The 20,525-nt window shown below is 46.5% G+C and overlaps 2 protein-coding genes across 8 annotated transcripts; one reads left to right on the top strand and one right to left on the bottom strand.

Moving 5' to 3' along the window:
- The first annotated feature begins 382 nt into the window (after positions 1-382).
- On the top strand, positions 383-2,914 carry jhamt (juvenile hormone acid methyltransferase). 5 transcript variants are annotated; one of them, XM_033480851.2, is made up of 6 exons: positions 383-468; positions 1,277-1,595; positions 1,653-1,824; positions 1,994-2,126; positions 2,406-2,553; positions 2,622-2,914. In XM_033480851.2, the coding sequence occupies exons 2-6, from the start codon at positions 1,409-1,411 to the stop codon at positions 2,819-2,821; spliced, it is 840 nt and encodes a 279-aa protein (XP_033336742.2). In that variant the 5' UTR covers positions 383-468; positions 1,277-1,408; the 3' UTR covers positions 2,822-2,914. The 5 variants fall into 5 exon arrangements, with proteins under 5 accessions (XP_033336742.2, XP_033336746.2, XP_033336743.2 ...); XM_033480855.2 differs by having other exon boundaries at positions 388-468; positions 1,372-1,595; XM_033480852.2 differs by having other exon boundaries at positions 390-619.
- Positions 2,915-3,288: 374 nt separating this feature from the next.
- Positions 3,289-19,809, bottom strand: Plc21C (Phospholipase C at 21C). 3 transcript variants are annotated; one of them, XM_033481050.2, is made up of 18 exons: positions 18,801-19,807; positions 18,570-18,716; positions 17,857-18,128; positions 17,668-17,752; positions 17,161-17,578; positions 16,778-16,898; positions 16,498-16,693; positions 16,106-16,424; positions 15,856-16,044; positions 15,551-15,760; positions 15,167-15,486; positions 14,748-15,068; positions 14,617-14,661; positions 14,375-14,546; positions 14,055-14,277; positions 13,678-14,002; positions 13,264-13,455; positions 3,289-13,192 (listed from the first exon to the last, which is right to left on the bottom strand). In XM_033481050.2, the coding sequence occupies exons 1-18, from the start codon at positions 18,897-18,899 to the stop codon at positions 13,070-13,072; spliced, it is 3,777 nt and encodes a 1,258-aa protein (XP_033336941.1). In that variant the 5' UTR covers positions 18,900-19,807; the 3' UTR covers positions 3,289-13,069. The 3 variants fall into 3 exon arrangements, with proteins under 3 accessions (XP_033336941.1, XP_033336942.1, XP_033336943.1); XM_033481051.2 differs by having other exon boundaries at positions 13,678-13,990; positions 18,801-19,801; XM_033481052.2 differs by lacking the exon at positions 14,617-14,661 and having other exon boundaries at positions 18,801-19,809.
- Between the last annotated feature and the right edge of the window lie 716 nt (positions 19,810-20,525).

The raw sequence follows: 20,525 nt of genomic DNA, 5'->3' as shown, positions 1-20,525 counted from the left end.
CCCTAGGTGAACGCGTCGCGAAGGGCTGGTCGTCGGCCACGTAATCGGAATCTAAATGCGCCCCGTTTAAATCCTGACGCATCTCCCACGGTCTCAGCTTTTCTGTGCGGGGTCGATGAACCCCTGAGGCCTGGCCACGGTCAAGAATTTGGACGTTGTGCCATCTGGGCCCCCCGAGACTGGAGAGACGGGGGCGGAAGAGGAGGAAGACGAGGAAGACGAGGAAGACGTGGAAGACGAGGAAGACGAGGAGGCAGACGAGAGAGACGAGAAAGACGAAGAAGAGGAAAAAACGAAGAATGAACCGGACGGATGGGGGAGGGCAGTGTGGGAGCTCGTAAGTTGTTTGTACGAGTCCGCCGAATATAAATACGAAACCCCGGGCTAAAAGTCACCAGTGGAAGAAGCGACGATACGTTAGACCGGTCACCGGGTATATACACGTGTACTTCCTGCAGCTTGTGCAAGGTCCAACAATTCGATCGTCAAAAATAGAAGATCATTGATCACCATTCAAGTTTCATTCGCTGCGATTAACTAATCCTTGGCACAGCTGGGAAGCAAGAGAAGTTCAGGAAGCAATAGAGGCTGCAGAATCCAATTTACATTGTGTTTCTCTGTGATTTAAACTTTGATATAGCTTTACATTTACTGAGATAGATAGATAGAGAGAGAGAGAGAGAGAGAGAGAGAGAATCAATTCAATCAATCGCTCAGTAATAAAAAGCTCAGAGATAAAAACAGAAGCTAGGTTCTCTCTAAAGAAGAGAAGATCTAATCTAATCTAATCTAATCTAATTTAATCTATAAAGGAGAGGTCACGGACTTCGGGTTACCGATTTCAATGAAGTTTTTTTTGGTGAATACAGACTGAAAATCATTTGAGTCGTGTTCCAGCGTTTGTGCAAATGGGCATTATTTATAAAGATATTTAACGTTTAAATCATCGGACCAGACGTTGCGTATAGATATCGAAAACAAGAAACAACTTCTACGATATTGGAGAATAGCTACGTGGATAACGTGTTGGGATACGAATACGGAGGTCGTAGGTTAGATTCTTAAGGAACAAGCTGATAAGGAATTAAATTTCTAGAAAATTCAACGCGTTATCCACGTAGCCGTTCCAATATCGTAGACGTTGTTTCTTGTTTTCATAAATATAATGTAGGATCGATAAAAAAGAAATTTCATCGAAATCGGTGACCCAAAATCCATCACCTCTCCTTACAAGTAATAATCGCTCATCGAATGTATTCTAAATCGGCGAAAACAGTTTGCATCGCGTTTCCTATGCGTATTTCCGACGGAAACCTCGACAGCAACAAGTTGGAATAGAAACCCGAGGACACCGACGGCGTATTTCCATAGATCTTCGACGTAGAAGCCGAAGACGAAATAACCCGAGATGCATATGGTGGAGGAATACGTGAACGCGAGCAAGTTCCAATACAAGGACGCGCTCGATGTGATCGAAGAATTCGGGAAAGAGATCTCCGAGATGAGAGGCAGGTGCATAGACATCGGTTGCGGGCCTGGGAACGTCACCAAGACTCTGCTGTTGCCGAGGCTGGCAGCGGAAGCCGAGCTCGTTGGTAAGAGAACCGCCTAATCTCTCTTTCAATGGGTCCCTAATTTCTCAAGGTTCCCAGGAGCGGATATATCGAAGGAGATGGTCGAGTACGCGAGAGAGAAGTGCAGCGACGAGAAGCGGCTGTCGTTTATCTGTCTGGATGTTCAGACTGGGGATCTGCCTAACGAGCTGGTGGCCCAGTTCAGCAACGCGTTCTCCTTCTTCTGTCTTCACTGGTGCGAGAATCCATGGTACCTTTCCCGAGCTTCCTACGATAATAACAACATAATAACAACAACATAACATCTTCGCTACATAAGACTTTTTATAGTTGTAAGAGGAAATTAAACGATTAGATAAACGAGGAGATTAGACTCGCTCGCGAAGAAAAATTAAATCGAATCGCCTGTGCTCGTTCAGGAGGACTTTCGGGAACATATGGAAGATGCTGCGACCCGGAGGCACTGCTTTGACCATGTTCCTGGCTCGCAACGACGGCTTCGACGTCTACATGGACGTGTACGAAAATCCGCTCTACCGACCATTTATGCAGGTTAACGATTGATTTTTAATTAGCATCGAATCGACGAGTCTACCGCTTCGCTACTCGAAGACCAGCCTCGCGATTAAATGTCCACGTTCGATCGAATCGACTAGCCAAAGTTCTTCGAACGTTTCTCAGGAACTAATCGTCGATAATCTTTCGAGACAACTTCGTCGAATTACTCTTGCTCTTACACTTACTTATGGCAACTTTGGCCCAAGTCGCAACCGTAGCTCAATTATCGAACTTACCGTTAGCAACTATCATCGTCAGCGTTCTCTCCTGCAGGACGTGGACCGTTACGTGCCTTACTATCACAGGTGCAAGGATCAAAGATCCTCCCTGAGGAAGGTGCTGGAGGACACAGGATTCGACGTTCTGCACTGCAGCAAGAGGCAGAAGAGCTACGTTTACCAAAACAAACTGGCGCTAAAGAGTAAGGAGAAGAAATAAAGCAGAGAATTGAAAAAGGGATTCGAAGGATTAACAAAAAAATTCTTACAGAACACGTCGCAGCCGTGAACCCGTTTGTCAATCGGTTCCCGGAGGAACTTCGCGACAATTTTATGGAGGAGATATCCCAGGGAATCGTGAAGCAAAAGATTCTCTTCAAAAATCAAGAGGATTGCTCGGATCAGGAGAATAAAATCTTGGACATCTACGACATCTTAGTTGCGTATGTCAAGAAACCTTTGGGCTCGTGAAATTGGGCTCGCATTTGTCTGGCGTTCGTTGAAACGTTGTTGCTGCTGCACTGCTGTACCTAAAATTGTTAATAAAAATTCACTGCGAAATTATTCTTTTCTTTCTCTTTCTTTATTTAATCCCTGTAGAGAAAATAGACGACAATTAACAGCGGACTAGGTACGATTTCACGCGCAAAGCTTCTTCGGATCGCAGTTTTCATTTCCATTCGGACAAAATGTCCGAATAGACACTTTTTGGAAAGAGAAAAAGTCTTTCTAGAGTCCTTCGATGTCCAATTAGAAAATGCAAATTTATAGCAGAATTTACCTGATAGAGTGGACACGAATGGACGTATTCCTGGTAGAAAAGAATAGGATTTCCTTAACGAAGGGCACGGACGTCCGATGGAAGAACGGAGCAGAAAGGCATATAGGATGGAGCAGGACCCAATGGAACTCTCGACGGAGGTACAGGTTCAGCGTCGTTTCTACAACACTAAACTTTATTATCGTACACTATATATCTTTGATTTTACAATACGGTACAGCCATTTATAGAATATCGTTTAAAACTCATAATATCGTCGTACGGGTAATTAGTGAATGTGTCGTGGTGCTTACGTGGTAACCATACACGGGGTAGTAACAATTTCGCTAACGCTTCCCTCCCGAAAAACGCACACCCAAGTTCGATAAGCTGCTTGAAACTGTGGTCGTCGATCGATATGTCCGACACCGCGAACATTCTCTCTCAAGGCACTGGCAACTGGCGCGATCGCTAACTTGGCCGAGAGAAGCCGGAAAAACGCAGCCGAGATCATTTTGGCAGCGACACCGGTCATCCGAAGTCTCGTTATTTTCCCTACCACGAAACGTTTCTCGCGCTCTGCCTTGGGAGGGCCACGGTGTCGGAGAACCGACGGCGACCTTGACGAAAGCGGTACCGAAATACCCTAAACGGAAGCGACCCGATTCGCGGACTACAACCTCCCGTTGACGAAAGGCTGACGGGGTCGTAGGAATTTCTGGATCTCGAGGATCTCGTCGATCGCTGCTGGCAACGAGCGATCCGGTGCAGTCCTGCGTCAACCTCGATTCACTTTTTATTTATGTTAGCGGCGATTAATACTTCGAGGTTTCTTATCTTATCGCAAGCTCGCTGTTAGATGCGCGAACAAGAACCCGATCTGCGTAATCTTGAGCTTCCTATCGTTTAAAATACTGTCACGGACGAATTGAAACGCGAATGGAATTTCATTCGGATCGCCCCGTGTCCTTCCAGGACTGCACCGCTGCACTCGAGTGGACCGCGAGATCGTCCATGTAGCTACAGCCTAGCTCTGATCTACGGTCGAAGCGAAACAATTGTAAATCCGTCGAAATCGAAAAATATTTCGAAACGTACGAAAACAGTCCAAAGGAGAACGCATCGAAAAAGTCGGATCGATCGGTGGTTTTGTATAGACACATGGTATAAAACGGCTCAAAAAATTCTTATCGTTACGGAAGTTCTGTGCGAATCCGCCGGCAGCGACGCGAACGACGCAAACGACGCAAACGACGCAAACGACGCCCGAGAACCTGTAAAGCGATTCCAGTTGATGAACCGAGAACGAGCCGAGATTTCAGGTTTCAGCTTTCAGATTTTGGAGTCTCGCGCAGAATTCTCGCTACTCTGGGACTCCAAGCTACATCGGTGAAAAGATACGTCGAAAAATAAAATTGATCCGACACCGGGATTGCTTATTGATAGACTCTGCGGATCTTTATGCGAAATAATGATTCTCTTCCTTGATTCCAACAAACAGCATCGTTCAATTTATCCGCGTGCACAAAATCCGCGGTCCACTTATCGATATCGTTTCTCACGGTGCAACGATACCCTAGTTGCAATAGTATGTTCAAACTATATCTCGAAAAGCATGTTAGCAAATTTCTAAAATAATTAGCTGCTCGTTTCCATAGCGGTCGTAGCAAACACAGAGACCAGAAGACATTCGGAGGGCTTTTGGAAAGCTCGAAAACGAGGACTGTGCGAAATGAAACTGTGCGTTCCGTGGCGTCGCGTCGCGGCGGGCTCGAGGCTCTTCGAGAACGCATAGACGAGATTAGGAAAAAAGAACAGAGATGCGAATTACTTCGATAACTTCACTGTGAACACCGACTTCCGATCGATCGAAGATGAACTATCGGAGAATCGAAAGATGGTAAAAGGATCGTAAGGGGCGTGTTAAAAAATTCCTGTCCGCGATTCCTGTTTTCGGCGAGTACGGTGGTGAGTTTTGAGACCGATTAGCACGGACGGCCGAGATCGGAAGCAACCGTGACGACCCGCGATCCGCGTCTATTCTCGCTATCTTGTTATCGATCCCTGCAGCCGCGCGCGATAATGTTGTAAATCCTTGACGCTGAACAATCGCGATGTTTCCTCTGCCCCTTGGTAAGTATCGCGGTCGCAGAGGCAGCTTCCGTAAAAAATTCAATTGCCGGGGTAAATCAATTGGCGCGCGCGCGGCGCGGCACGGCGCGACGCGTATAAAGCGGCTTAAAATATGTATCGACGTGGAATCTTGAGAACGTTACAACGCTCGGATCCCCCGTAGCCCGATCTAATGTGGAAGCAACTCGTAAATTACGGCTAATAGGTACGCACGGTTTTGCACGGGCAATTAACGGGGCGTCGCGTCGTCTCGAGTCGAGCGAGTCGGCCGCGACGGTCGGGAAGGAAAGAAACAAGATACCAAAGAAGGAAAGATGCTAGAATCTATGGAAAGAGCTGGAGGAAAGAACGAGGAAAAGACGAAATCGTTAATTTGCTGGTCGCGTCGTGACAACAGATGGAATCGACCGTGCCAGTCAAGAAGAAAAACAGACTGCGACGCGTCGCTCTAATTTGTAGAAGAGAAACAAGTCGCGCGCAAGTCTCGCGGGACACAAACGGATCAAGCGTTATTAATCGTCCGTAAATATTCTGCGCGGATCGATAACGTTCTCTCTCGCTCTCTCTCTCTCTCTCTCTTTCTCTCTCTCTCCTTTCTCTGCTTCTTAGGAAGGGAACAATAAATTTAGCTCGAGCACCGGCCAACGCGCGTTAAAGCCGCAAAACGCCGGAAAAATATAGGATCGGAGACGCGGGGGTGAGAAAGCGGAGGACGCTCGGGGAACGTCTAGGAAAACCGAAGCCTCGAGCGCCGATGCGTTCGCCGGTCAACGGACAATGGGGAATCGACAGGATCGACGACAGGATCGCCGGCCGATAGAAACTTTCGATCGACAAGACTATACACGACTATAGAAACGTTCGAAATACTAGGTGCTCTTGTTCGCTTGGATTCGTCCGATGTGGCTCGCTCACGATCCACGAAAAGGGTGGCATCGTTTGTCTATCGGGAAAGAAACCAAGAGAAACGATCGATCGGTGCGGTATACGAAACTAGATCGTTACGCGCTTGTAGCAGCGGTTAAAAGCAGCAAGAAAAATAAAATAATGCCCATCGGTGTATCAAGTTTAGCTTCCTCGAGTGCGAAACGCTGACCATTTCGGACAACGATGTACGAAATAATTTCTAATCGAACGATTCCAGCGATGCGAACGAGTCGAAAGCCTTTGGACGATCCGAGCGAACGAATTTCAAGAGTGGCTAGCCTCTTGCTCGCAAGTTTGTTTCCGATTTTCCAAAGAAAAATCGAGTAAATCGAGCAAGAAATATTCACGGGTCGTCGTTCTAATTTGTACGAAACGCAGCATCGAAAGTGGCTCCGAGAAGTGGACCGAGAAACAACCCTGATCTCGGGCCCGGGCCCGGGCCAGCCCAGGTCGTTGAACGATAACCGAGAAAACTTGTGCCTGCTGGCGCGAGCGGAGTACGATGAAGCCTCGATAGTTGCACGGCAAGAACAGCTGTACATACGAAAAAACGGGCATATTCGAGAGACACGCGTGCAGAAAACGAACGAGCGAACCGAGCGAGGTTCGCGTGGAAAAATCACATCGAACATCGACAGTAGTATTATTCGAAGCATCGTAGAATTGACAGAGCCGACGGTCGGTTCAACGAACCCGGTGTTCCCTCCGTAGCGTCGCACGAGCTCGAACGAACGGAGTAGTCCAGCCTATTCTATCCTTCCTGCGACTTCGACTTCGACTTCTACCATCGAAGCCAAAAACTGGCTTCGACCGACGATTGTCCGTTAACGAGCGGTGACTACGGAGGAAAGACCAAATCGCGGCAAGAAGAGCGTGTACGCGCCAGTTTCCCTCGCGCGTGGAATTTCGAGTCAGGTACGAAGAGAGAAAATCGTTGTCACGATGGAGCTCGTTGCCGCCGCGGAAGCCAAAGGATTTTCACGGGAAGCGGAGGAAGAACGCGCGCGAGAATTGTGGGAACGTAACGAGTTCTGTTCGATTCGGTGACCGTCGAGAATACGATCCCCGGGAAGAGGTCGTGACCTTTCCCTTCGGAAACGCGCGAGAACAGTCAGCGACGTCGGACCGCTACGATCGTCGATAGGCCGTTTCGATATTACGATTACACGCGACGAGCGCCACCGATTTCCGTTAGGGCTCATCGTCGTCCGCGGGACGGACGGGCGATTACAGAGGAATGGTCGACGAGCGGACGCGCTCTTACGGGAACGTTCAATTTTTTGGCAAGCTTCGAGCGACGTCGCCTTGACTACCTGGCCACGTTGCAGCCCCGTTTCCGGTACCACCGGTTTTCATGGATCTTCGCGCTGCGACAATCGAATCCGAGACTCGCCGACCTCTAACTTCTAACTTCTCGCTTCTTACTTCTTATTTCTTACTTCTTACATTTTGCAACGGCTCGAGTAAAAGAAACACGCTTGGAACTCGATGGAAGCAATATTTTCGCGTTTTCCAAAATCTGCGCGAACTACACCGGTTAATTATTGGCAAGAGTGGCTTGGAGCAGGCTTGGAGTACAACTTGGACTACCCTGTCTCCGGTGTAGACGAAGCAACAGAGAGAAATGGTAACACGCGGTTGCGGATCACTTTGAAAAACGGCCAAGTATCTCTAGAATCGCTCGTTAGTCTCGCGGTCACAGATCGCGCGCAAACTAGTCTCGCGTTAATCCTACGAACGACGACTACGCTATTACTGCCACCTTTATCGCTATTTCTACCGTTAACAACATCAACAGCAACAACACATAATATATCAACATGAATATATAGATATATATATATAATATCTGTCCTCGTAACCTAGTCATTACGCTTACACGGTAGGTACACGGTTGCTGTAATATACATACGTAACGCCGAGAAACTAAACGCGTATCTCAACGGTTCCCATCACCGTGCAGGAATATAGGAAGAGGACGAAACGGAGGGAACCGAGTCGTCCTGAGCGAGTACACGGTGTTCGCGCGGAACCCGACAATTGCACGCGGAAACGATCGGTGTCGCGAAAAGAAAACTTACAACCCCTGTAGATCGACGCAGATCCTAGGCAGCGGTGGCTATTTGGCAGTGGAGACACTGTCAGCTAGTACCGCCTTCATTGCTAAATACTCGCAGCTGTCCGCGATCGAAGCTGATTTCAAAGAGTCTAACGGCCCGAGCATTTCGACCTTCTACACCACCGGAAACCGTTGCCGAGAGTCGACCGAAAGAGAATCCGAAGTCCTCCCTCGGCCAGTGGCCTCGGAAGACGTCGAGACAAGACTCTTTTAAAAGCCGTCGCTTTGCGGCCTACGATTCTCTTTCCGCGCGAACGGAACGGTTTATCGACGGACTGCGAAACTCTTTGCGACCTCGAGAAATTCGCTTCTCCGTCCGACGGCGGGTCGCGCGTACACGCGTCCTCTACCAGAGCCCAAAAGACGCGGAAATGCGAACAAATCGAAGACTGCAACGGCATTCTTGCCCCAAAACTTTCCCCTGTTTCGTGTCCTACGCGTTTCAGCGATAATCGTGCGCGGACCGCGGTCCGGTTATCGACAAAGAGTACACGGCTAATCGAGGAACAGCTCTCACAGTCCGATATATCACCCCTGAACGTTTCGCTCTCGACTACGAAGCGTTGGAAGCATTGTCACGACGCATGGTCGCGATCATCCGGTTCCTCTCTAATCGTCGTTGTCGAAGATCGACGAGGATCGTCGCGTCGATGATCGCGACACCACCCGTCGGACGCGCATCGTCTACGACTAAACGATCGGAAAAACATTGACACACGTATTTAATGCGTATACGAACATGTACGCTTATGCATAGTTTTATATTTATGCGTATATACGGCGATCCCTACAGAATCTGCGAGAACGGGGAGACTTCGGCTGCGATTTATACAACACCGGTTTCGATAATTCGCCCTGGCCGACTCTCTGGGTCCTGCTGCTCGAGGAGGCACGGTTGGGAGCTGGAAGTTGGCACGAGCGATCTTGTCACCATAAATCGGATACGAACTGCGGACAATACGCGCTTCCGACACGAAAGAAACAGTGAAACCGATTTCGACTCGTTGAAATTATTCGAAGAAAACACACGTTACCGTTGCCTAAAGGATTTCCGCGTAAACGTCCGCAGTCTAATCGTAACTCCTCGATTCGGTCATTTTCTGCTTCGCTTTGTTCAACTAAAACGTAACTTCTAGACTAGAGGAAACTACGTCCTATGTAGGATCTTACGGGCAATGAACTGCTTCGATTTCACCTAATAACTGCAGACAATTGTCGATCCGTGTTTCACTGCATCGTACATTAAGTGTAAATCGAAGACTAGAAGATCTCTTGAGCAATGAATTATTTTGATTTCACCTAATTTCTCTTGGCAATGATCGAGTAGTCAGTCAACGTTAACCAGAGAGATTATCTCCAAAATTGTGCCATCTTCTCAGGTCCCCGGTATTAAAGAGTCGAATCGCCGCCGTAGCCTCTTTTTCGCGCGAATCGCGCAGACCGTGTAAAAATCGCGGCCGGCCGCGCGTATAGAAACTTCCGACGATCGTCGCACGATCGCACGACTTAACGCGCTATCGATTCGCGTAGGAACGACGCGCGACGGGGGCGTCGTTTCACTCGCCGCTAATTAAATATTACCCGCCTTACGTTCTACGTATCCCTCGCCATCTACATGGATTATCACTGTTTCGTATCCCGGTCGAACATCCTCGTCGATCAAGCACACACACGCGCGCGCGCACAGACACGCGCACGCACACGCACACGCCCACGCACGTGGAGAAGAACCGAAAAAAGTAAAACGGAAAAATGGTAACTCTTGGTTATCATCGAGAAAGAAAGAACTGGCCATCGTCTTCTCTCGCTCTCGTGGATCGCGACTCGCTCGGCGACCTTACATTCTCCAGCGAAATTCGCGCACTCTTTCGATTCCTCGATTTAAAAACGAATTAACAAGCTATCCGAGTTACAAAGTAGTTTGCCCAGCAACATCCGATAAATTCCGTTCAAAAAAGAATCATCGTGTAAAGTGCAAATGATTTGGAAGATGCGCTCGAATACCGTTATCGACGAATCGAAAGCAACGTAAACCGACACCGAGATTCCAAGCGAGTGACGCCATAATTCTTGTATTCTCGATAGCATTCTTCATCGTTATCGTTGCGTCACTCCATCGACCTTGCTCGCTCTCTCTCTCTCTCTCTCGCCGAGAAATTCGAAGCCGAACGACCCTAAATGCCAGGAATTCGACGCGGATTCCGCAATTCCACCGAATGCTTGCATACTTTTCTACTAATCGAGGCGCTGGATGGGTTACACTTTTCCGATATATATAAAAAACCTCCCATTTTCACGTAAATCAAGCAACGGCGGCGAAACTATCCAACGGTAGACAAATAGCTTATCAACGATTCAGGATCGGGTTCAGTCTCCAAATCGAAGGGAATTTAATTAATCTGCCCTCGACGCAACGCGACCAAGCGGGCTGCTGTGAAACGCGTTGCACGAATTCGCCCAACAATTATTCAAATTATTCCGGATTAATCCCACTACGTTTTCGAGCTGTACATTTTAGCGTGGAGAACACAGAAATCACTTTCTTCGGTTATATCAATTTTGTTATACCTATAAAATATAAATTCGGATAAAGGGTTGACAAAATATGTCGGGCTTGACTAGATCAAAGAATATTATACAATCCTAACGATATTAAAGAATAAAAAAACATACTAGGAACATAGCGGGATTAATTCGAGAACCTAGAATTAATCTTTTGTCTTTTTACGTAAATCATTGCTAATTTTTTCTCAACGTTGATTACAGACGGAATAACACGATAGAATGATCGAAGAACGAGTGAAACGACGAATACACTCGTCCTCTCCAATTCAAAGACACAAATAATTTGATTCGTGCGACGCGTTTCTTAGCATTTCACAAAATTCCTTCCCAACGCGTTGCATGTTTGCACATAGGTACAATCATGTGGGTATATGTATACACTTATATACACGTCTTTGCAAAAAGCTCGCCGTTTTTAATCGGATACTGCCCGCGTATCTCGGCGATTAGAATTTTAAATTCTCCACATACGAAATAATAAATAACGAGATGGATCACACGGGAGAAGATTTACAACGCGCAAGTGTTAATCCTAGCTTTCGTAATATCTAATAAGGATATATATGTATGTATGTGTGTGTGTGTGTGTGTGTGTGTATGTATGTATGTATGTATATGTGTAATATCGAGTTGCTTAAAATACCGTTACGATTAGAAACAACAAGGACAATGTTACGGTGTAACATTTTTGATTGTCTTCCTAGAAAGAGGCTCGCCCCAAAAATCGTATCGGCGCTGCCACTTTCGACAGCAGCCCCAGAAATCACGGTACAAAACGCTGGAAACGTTCCCGTCAATGTTTCCTTATATCTCCTTCGTTCACATCATTTTTATCTTTCGCTTGTTTTTTTTTTGTTTACTTCCACACGTCATTTAAATCGTTTGGTTTTGCTTTCCTCTTTACACAATACGATCTCTTTAGTGTTTAAGATACAGGCTAACGTATCGAAAAAATGTCTTTATACGGAGTACTTTCAGTCAGAAAATATATCAGATCATTCACGCGCACATCCGAAACTTTGACTCGATTCATGCGTTCCTTACCGTCTAGGCCAAAAAGAGATTTCATCCTCCTCTCATCCTCAATCTTCTCATCATTTTGCTCTCACTCGCTCTCATCCTTGCTCACGTTTTCTTTCTCTCAGCCGCTGTCTCCACTCCCATCTCCTCCACTCCTCTCTCGCTCTCGCTCGCTCTCTCTCTCTCTCTCTCTCTCTCTCCCTCTCTCTCTCTCTCCCTCTCTCTCTCTCTCTCTCTAGATTCAAGTTTCCTGAGGTCCGATTATTATGTAGCGATCGATCGATTCCTACAACATTCACGAGTATAACCCGAGTAATAATATCTTGGAACGCGTTCGTCACCTCGCTAATTAAATAACGCCTTATACATATAATAACAAGATTAAATAGTAGCACTTAGAAAGATTATTCTTATTTAGAATCGTGTACCTTTTCTTTTCCGCGATGGGTCGTTCACACACTCGCGCCTTCCCGAAAAGTTTAATTTCGCGCAGAGGTACGTGAAAAACAGAGAGGGCTCCTATCGACTCCGTTTTCGTTATTTTTGTTTGGCGATGGTCTCGCGAGCGTGGATGGAGGAAAACAACAGGTGCGTTTAATACTGTGCGTAAAAAAGTAATATCGATAATTATCGGAACGAAAGTACGAACAACCCGAACGAACGACCGTCCTCCTTCTCCTCGCTTCCAACGATCGTCCTTTTCTTGTGCGAACGCGATGCGTGTCTCTATCCTCCTGTTGAGATCAAAACCTTCCCGAGGAAACGACATGAACGCCCCTCGGGAACAGGTGTGAACACGCGGCTCAAATACTACCACGATAGTACTCCTTGTATCAGCGAATTCGTCGTGGAAACTACTGGCGCGCGAGAACTATCACCAGAAATGCTTCGTACACTCTCGTTAAATGCTGCTCTGTACACGTCGCGAGAGAAACTTTTCTTTACACGGAAATAGAGAAAAATTGTGGTTAGCAAAAAACACAGGTAACAGCGTAGACTCGACCAATTTCCTACCCGTGGCCGTCGCGCGACTCCTCTTTCCCGGAGGAAGCACACGCGCGATTCCTCCTCGTCGCACGCGAGCGATTTGCACGCGAGCGATATCTGCACGCTGGCAAAATATGTTCCACGTGGATCCTCCTCGCGAATCCTCAAGTTATTTCACCTCGGGACTAAGTCGTCGATCGCACACAGCTCAATACGTGTTCCCGCTGAGTGATTCTGTCATACTCGTACCCCCTGAAGGGGACAGCGGTAGCTCCCCGCTCTCGTATTTGCTACAGCGACTGCTGTACTCGGCCATCAGGCTCTCCTTCATCTAAAACAACGATGCAGGCGTTCGTATACGCCGTGGCACTTGATCGTTTAAATTAGAATAAACAATTTAACCTTGGCCCTTTCTTCCTCGAGCCTCTGCCGGACCTCCTCGTGCTGGCGCTCGAGCTCGGTCCTCTTCTTCTCGTAGATCTCTTTCAATCGTATACACTCGTGTACACCTTTCTCTACTGTCAAATTTGCAACCTCTCGCTTCATGCGATTCAGTTCGGCTTTGTCTTTGTGTACCTTTGCCAGCTGTTTCACCTGCAAAGTCGGTATACGTCGAAACTTTTACAGAAGAAGATGCTAAATATTACAATCCCAAACTTGGTATATTTATTCATTAACATTCCAAGAATATACCCTAATCTTTTTGCGTCACTGCGACTATTTCGACATCAAAGTTACAGTGGTGATATCATTTCGATGACACTAGAATCGATGTCTTCGAACAGCAATCATGATCTGCTAATTCTAGACACTTACCTCTCCTTGCCTACTGGCCTGAAGCTTCTTCTTCACTTCACTGGTCTCTCGCTCGAAGAGGACTCTGAGGGTCTTCAGCTGGTTCGTCTGCGAGTTCTTCATCACCTTGTCCACGGTAGCGAATAAGCTGTCGTAATACTTCTCCTGGAGTTCCCGCTCCTGTTGCACATGAGCCTTGCACACGGCCAACAAACGCTCGCTCTGACTCCTTGATAATCCCTTGGTTCCTCCATTACCCTCGCGATTTTCTAAATCCGTGCATTCCGAAGTCTCGGCTAGAGCCAAGGTGCTCAGTCCCACCTCGCTGGAGAATCTGCAGAAACAACTGCAGAATCATAAGAATGTTCGTATTTTTTGTACCATTGCATGAGGCTTACATGTTTTTGGTGGACAGTCGCTTCACCAGCTTATGGCTCATGTAGAGCTTCGACTTGTGCTTGTCACCGTCGATGGAGCTCTTCTGCGACTGCACCCGTATCTTCTCCTTCTCGTGTTTCTTCCGGAGAGATTCTAGCTTCTTCTCCAGTTCCATCTTCTTTTCTTTTACCAGCTTGTTTTCCATTAGCTTCTCTAGCGTCTCTGCCATTATCTCTTCGGTGGCTGCAACAGACGCAGTCGACAAAAGATGAGCCATATCGATCAAATGACCGATGTTGTACAACGGTAATTTCATGAGATGCTAGAAGAAACTACCTACCATTGCTTGCGTTTACAGGACTTCTATTGCCAGAACTGTCCACGACCGGAGGTGGAGGCGCCGTAGAACCCTCCTCGTTGTCCTGCATCTCGGTGGTGTTCACAGCGGGAATCGAGGGTCTACCATGGGTATTCGGAGCCGGGGGTTGCACCTCGGGCTTGACCGCCTCCTCCTGTAACAGAGAATTACTATCTCTAAGTATCAATTCGCAACGGTCGACACCCTCTAACCGACAAACTTACAGGTGGTTTAGAGGAGCGTGGTGTCTCTTTAATTTTCGGCGTTTCCTACAAAATGTTAGTACACGGTTGTTAGTGCGTCCGTTAGTACCGGAGTTAGTAAACAAGGATTCCTCGAGTGTTTCAAATCTTACATCGTCTTCCGCCGAAGGCGGATCCTCCGAGCCGTCTGTAAGAACCGACAACTGCTTCTCCCTTTTCTCAACCTCGCTCTGATACTTGATGGGATTCGCCAAAGCTTCAGCTAGCTCGCTTAGACCATGAGGAACATAATCCTTGACGATCACGCGGAGGAACAGGCTCGCCAAAGGCAGCGGCTGACCGCACTCGGTTTTAAGAGACACGTGACGATATCCTGGACATAATCCAACTACTGGTAACACTCTGTGGCCTATAAGGCGACCAGACTCCTCGTATGCGGCGATCCTGATGGAAGCCAGATCCGGAAGGACAACCTGATCGATGACGAACCAAAATTTTATTTTATACATAAACATTTCAAGGATTTATGGTCTTCGAATAATAGTACACGATCGTCGAATAAGGTACATACCTTTTTAAACACGAAAGGGTCTTCGTCGTATACTGGGTTGATACCATTGTTGGGAACGATCTTCGTGCGAAATTTCTTCCTCACAGTGTCTGCTGGCAATCCATACATGTCTACTTCCACGTAGGTGCCCACCCTTTTATCCGTTAAAAACTGAGCGGATATCACATGTATATGAACTGTGCCAGCTATAATACCGTCAACAGTTGACTCAGCGAAAGGATCCAATCGGCAATCCTTCCGCCTCATAAACTCCGGCTTCAAAAGGTAACCGCACCGCTGATTATACTCATAGATACCCAGATTCAATTGCATGGCAAGGTCTGAAAAACAAAATTAAAATTAATAAGTGTTTTTTAAATTATAAAATACAATCGATGAACGTACCGAGCGTTTGATAGTTCAAAGCAACCAGCTGGCAGCCCGCGTTCCAAAACACTTGAGGCATAAAATTGCTGGAATCGAACCGCGTGCCTGCTGGATACACTCTGGACAGCTGGTGTTTATTATAGTTCACGAACTCTAATGGCCGCTCCTTCAGGAGAGTCGTGGCTTGCTTCTCGTCGAACGACGACATCTCGTACATACGATTCTTTTCTGCAAAGTTATATTCGTTTAGCAACCAATTAGAGATACGTAGAAAAAGGATAGTTAAAGTTTGTTGGGCATTATAATTGGAAACGCGGGCGTACTTTCAGCGGACTCGAAGCTGTTGAAGTGAACAGGTTGCACGTAATTAACCAACGCTGAGATTTCGGCCCCAGCCTCTGTCTCTTTGGCACTGGCCGCTTTGTCAGGAGCAGGCACTTTATCGCCTATTCTCAGTTTAATGTCCTCGACGTTTGATTCCTCATCCTCGGTGCTCGACTCTTCTTCGTCTTCTAGAACCGATAAATGTTTCAAACTTCCTGTTCACATTTCATTTGCATTTTGAACACTGACCGTCCTCGTCCGGGGCACTATCCTTGCTACCCTGTCTTTGCTGAAGCATAGGGGGATGGCCGATATCTCCGTTTCCAATCTGCTCATTGTTCTCGCCTTCGGTATTCGCAGCCTCTATAGCTGGACTATGTTCTCCTTCCGGAAGCTGATTTGTCACACCGTTGTCCTCGTTCTCTTGAGCTCCTTCTTCAGACTCAGAGACCGGCGTCTGTTGCTTCTTTTTATGCTTCTTGTGGTGATGATGGTGCTTCTTCTTGTTCTTGATGATGATCTTGCGTCTCAAGAAACTCGGAGGCGGCAGCTCCATACCGGGCTCCAACTGAACAAGAAACATGTCCGGTGAATCTCGCCATTTAAGATAATGCGTTTGTCACAGTTGTATAGGGAAATACCTTATGAGACTCTAATGGCGCGTCTAGCAACATCTCGCCAAACAATTCTCTACAATACTGAGCTATTTTAGCTTGCTGCCTAGGATTACAGTGATTCTCAAAACTAAGAATGACAGGATACTCTGATGTCTTGAAAGCACTTTCGGCAATCGCTTCGATTACTTCTCGTGCACTGATTTCAGGTACAAATGTATATCTGGAAGGGACATGGTTTCCTTGCAACAACGTGTGGCATACAAATTTACATTAGCCTAAAGATTTTGCTCTTAATTAACGGTACCCATGAACAATGACTGGCTCGTCAAATTTTCCGTTCCAAAAATCTAACTCCACGCATCGACAACCGGCTAGCAGACATTGACGGTATATCTCCACGGAACTCTTTCCTGTCAGTTGATGTCCTGCAATCAGAAACATTCTACTTGCAATACATTAGTAGCAGAGTTATTTAGTTCAGTGTTTATCAAACTCGAAGGAACAACAGTTCCTTCAAGATGTACCACAATCATTAAAGAACCTATTAATAGCCATCAAGTAGATAAGATGTTAATGATGGTCATTAGAAAGTTTTTCGAGAATGTGTACACTGTTATGGGAACGGAGGAAACGCTAATGCAGCTCTTTGGTAAACACTGGCTTAAGGGATGCAAGAGGGGGACGAACCTGTTAAGTATGTATTGTGACTAGAATTTATAAAGTAATGCGCAAGGGGTTGGTCCATGTCGTCCGACAATTCGAGCTTCGATGTGGCAACGATTGGATTATCCTCACTCATCAGATATCTCAGAAAACCGTCGAAGCTCAGCTGGCCCCGGTTCGCATTACACTTATTTGGTTCGTATTGACTTATGATATCCTTGGCCCTTGCCTCGTTTGCATAAGGATATAATATCTCGTTCAAACGTGGGTCCCGTTGCGTTTTGTTCAGAAAGTCGACGAATTGCGACACGGACATTAATCTACGCTTGTTATTGCCTACAATGCTCTCGAATACTTTCTCAACATCTGAGCGTTGAGTGAGCGACTTATAAAAGTTGAAGAAATCCTCGAATTGAAATTTCTGCAATGCTATCACGTCGTTCTAAAAACCAAAACACAAACACATATGGTTTTGAAAAATATTTTATGAAGGTGTGCTATTCTCGACTAAGTAAATTGTTTAGCACTAACTTTTCCGGATGGGAAACCGGAGATATCGAGCGCCTTCTCGACACGTTTACGGTCGTCCTTATTTTGCGCAAACATTTTTATGATGCTGAAATGACAATATGGAGAGTGTACAGATTTGAATGAATGTACGAATATCAGTTTGAATATGCATAAAACAGAGACAGGCAGACATATAGAAATTGTGCTCACTTCTTCGCAGGTATTTTTTCCGATTTATCGGCTGTTAGCATAAGTTTCGTATGCGCTTTCTGCAAGAACATTGTCGTGCTGGTATTGAGGAGAGTTAAATTGTATGCAAGCTGGAAAATTTGCTCTGTCCAATGCTGCGCGATTTCCGCGCGTGTCGTACAAAAGTTAATAAAATTCATGTTGACGAAGTCGGAGCCGTAACAGATCGTCACCGTCTTCTCCTCTAACGAGTCTTGAGAGCCCACAGTCACGAGCGACTTCAACTTCGGGTCCTGCAAAAACATTTTATTCAGGTCAATGTATGAAATTAGCTTACACGCATCGTGCCGCGTCGGCGACAATAGCTTCACATTACAATAAGCTATTAATGCAACTGTGAAACTGTGCATGAAGCAGCTTTGTGGACTGCGTATTGATTTATAGGAAAATAGAACTGATAAGAGACTTTGCTCTCCTTTCCGACACAACTACGATTATGCCCATTGAGCACGAGTACTGGAAAGACTGAAAAAAAAGTGAACTACATCGAGGACACAAAGTAGGTAATATTCTATTTATAAAATTGCCAATAATTATCGCATGGCGGTGTGACGCATCGTTAGCAGCCACGCAAAAGCACCGTGTAATTATAGAGAACCTGAGGCTGACTTTGAACATTCTCATTCTTATCCGTAGGGTCAAGGAAATGAGTCTCTGAATCCAATATTCGATACCTTTGGTACTTTGGCGTGGTTCCCAGTTCGAGTGTCTCTGATTATAGCGATATCCAGCATCTCCATTTCATTCAGCTGATCTATCCAGTGCAAGTAAAATCCGAACTTGTCCACCCTCAATGTAACAGGGGTGGCTATCCCAGAGTCCTAGACAAAGATACAAATAATTATAACGACTGTCCAAGATACAGCATCATTTTTTCACTCAACAATAATAAATAATACAAGTACCTCGTCCCACTTGACAAACTTCTCCCCGTCCTGCAGCATTTGCGAGACCTCTACAGGTCTGAACTGCAAGACACTGCCCGAAGTCTTAGTGCCAGCCATCCTGACTGCAGATACTGGTAAGCAGACTTGGTAACAAGACCAGCAAGGCGGACTGGCTCAGAGATAAGGAGTTGGGCTGTGCTTTAAGCCAGTTTCAACAATAACAAGCACGATGATAACCACAATGCTGACGACAGCGACGATTGTAACGGAAAGAATGTTGACGGCAACCGAGAACGACACGATGTCACTGGCACGGTGGGCAGCTGCGAGTAGAACGTCGAAGACACCGTCGACGACGACGACGGCGGCGGCGGCGACGACGTTGAACACGGCGACATTATGGAGCATTAGTGAATCAGCTTACCTGGACAGGCGCTGTTGCTCAATGACCCGTGACAAAAGACGCCTCTCGACGACGACGTCGCCGTCACCGCCGTCGCCGCGATACTCGAACGGGTATCGTCTCTCGTGGACGAACTGAGTGTCAGCGGTGTTTTCAGTAAGCATCGACGTCGTTGTCAAAAACCGTCGATAGGTCCAAGCCGACCGAACAGGTTTTGAAAAGAAAAGAACGACCACAGAACGATAGTCGAGCGGCGGACCACTGTCAACGAATCTCGATCTCGACGGAACACCAGAATCTAGAAACGAACACGGTCTCGACCGTTCACATTTGTCGGTGTATAATAACTCGCGATTAGTATGCACCGCGAAAGTTTCGTACTCGCGAACACTCGCGCACTCACTCAGCTCTTGGTCCAGAAAAGCATCGTTCCGCGCGCCCTACCGAAGATCCCGAAGACGATCCAAGCAGATCCGAGAGCACCGCCACCCGTCACCCGTCATCCGTCAACCGTTACCCTCGCCGCCAGGAGGCGCTCACTATGGCGCCCCGAAGTGGCCCCGCCAGCGGACGATCATGCTAGAACGCACTACACGTGCGCCTCGCCGCGCTCAAATTGATTTTAACGCGGCGAACCCTGATATTCAATGAATATCCGCCACTTAACGATCTTCTATTCTGATCGTACGTGCGCTCTCCGAGAATACATCTGCGTTGCTTGCTTTTTTCCAACTTTTATGGCGTTCTAACCCTATAAAAGAGCAAAAAGCAGATTGTTCCACTGTGAACAAACGCAAACTATGTATTGATGCTCGGATACTTTGTTTAGCTGTACTATAATAAAAATCACAGCCAACCCTTAGTCCTTGGATGTTTATTACAAAATTATCCTTGGTACATTTAACTTTCTATTCTATAGACCCTATTATCGTGATCTCTTCGGTATTAAAAGATTTTTAACGCTAGAGCTTCAAAGCTACATATTGATTCTGTTTGGTTGCCTGCGCATGGATTAAGGCTATCAAAAAGAGCCGGGTCAAAAATGACCCTGCGGAGGTTCATCGAATCTTAGATCGTTGTCACCTTTCTTGTTTTTATTTTCGCAATCTTTCACGTTGTCTTCTGGTAATTAAGTGTGGAAAAATTTCAGGTCCCGCATAATTTACGCTTCTCTTGCGTGTCAAATAATCTTTACAGTACAGTTAGGGTGTCCTAAAATACACCGGAAGATCGTAGAGAAAGCGACCTTTCGTAATTCTCCGATTTGAATTTCAGAAATCCGGTCAAACTATTATATCACATTCTAATTTTGATCTCGTATAAAAATACCATGTATACAC

This window comes from Megalopta genalis, chromosome 2 (genome assembly GCF_051020955.1).
Source record: "Megalopta genalis isolate 19385.01 chromosome 2, iyMegGena1_principal, whole genome shotgun sequence".
NCBI classification, from domain to species: domain Eukaryota; kingdom Metazoa; phylum Arthropoda; class Insecta; order Hymenoptera; family Halictidae; genus Megalopta; species Megalopta genalis.
Note: the sequence above shows the minus strand (reverse complement) of the source record. Positions and strands in the feature narration are given on the sequence as shown.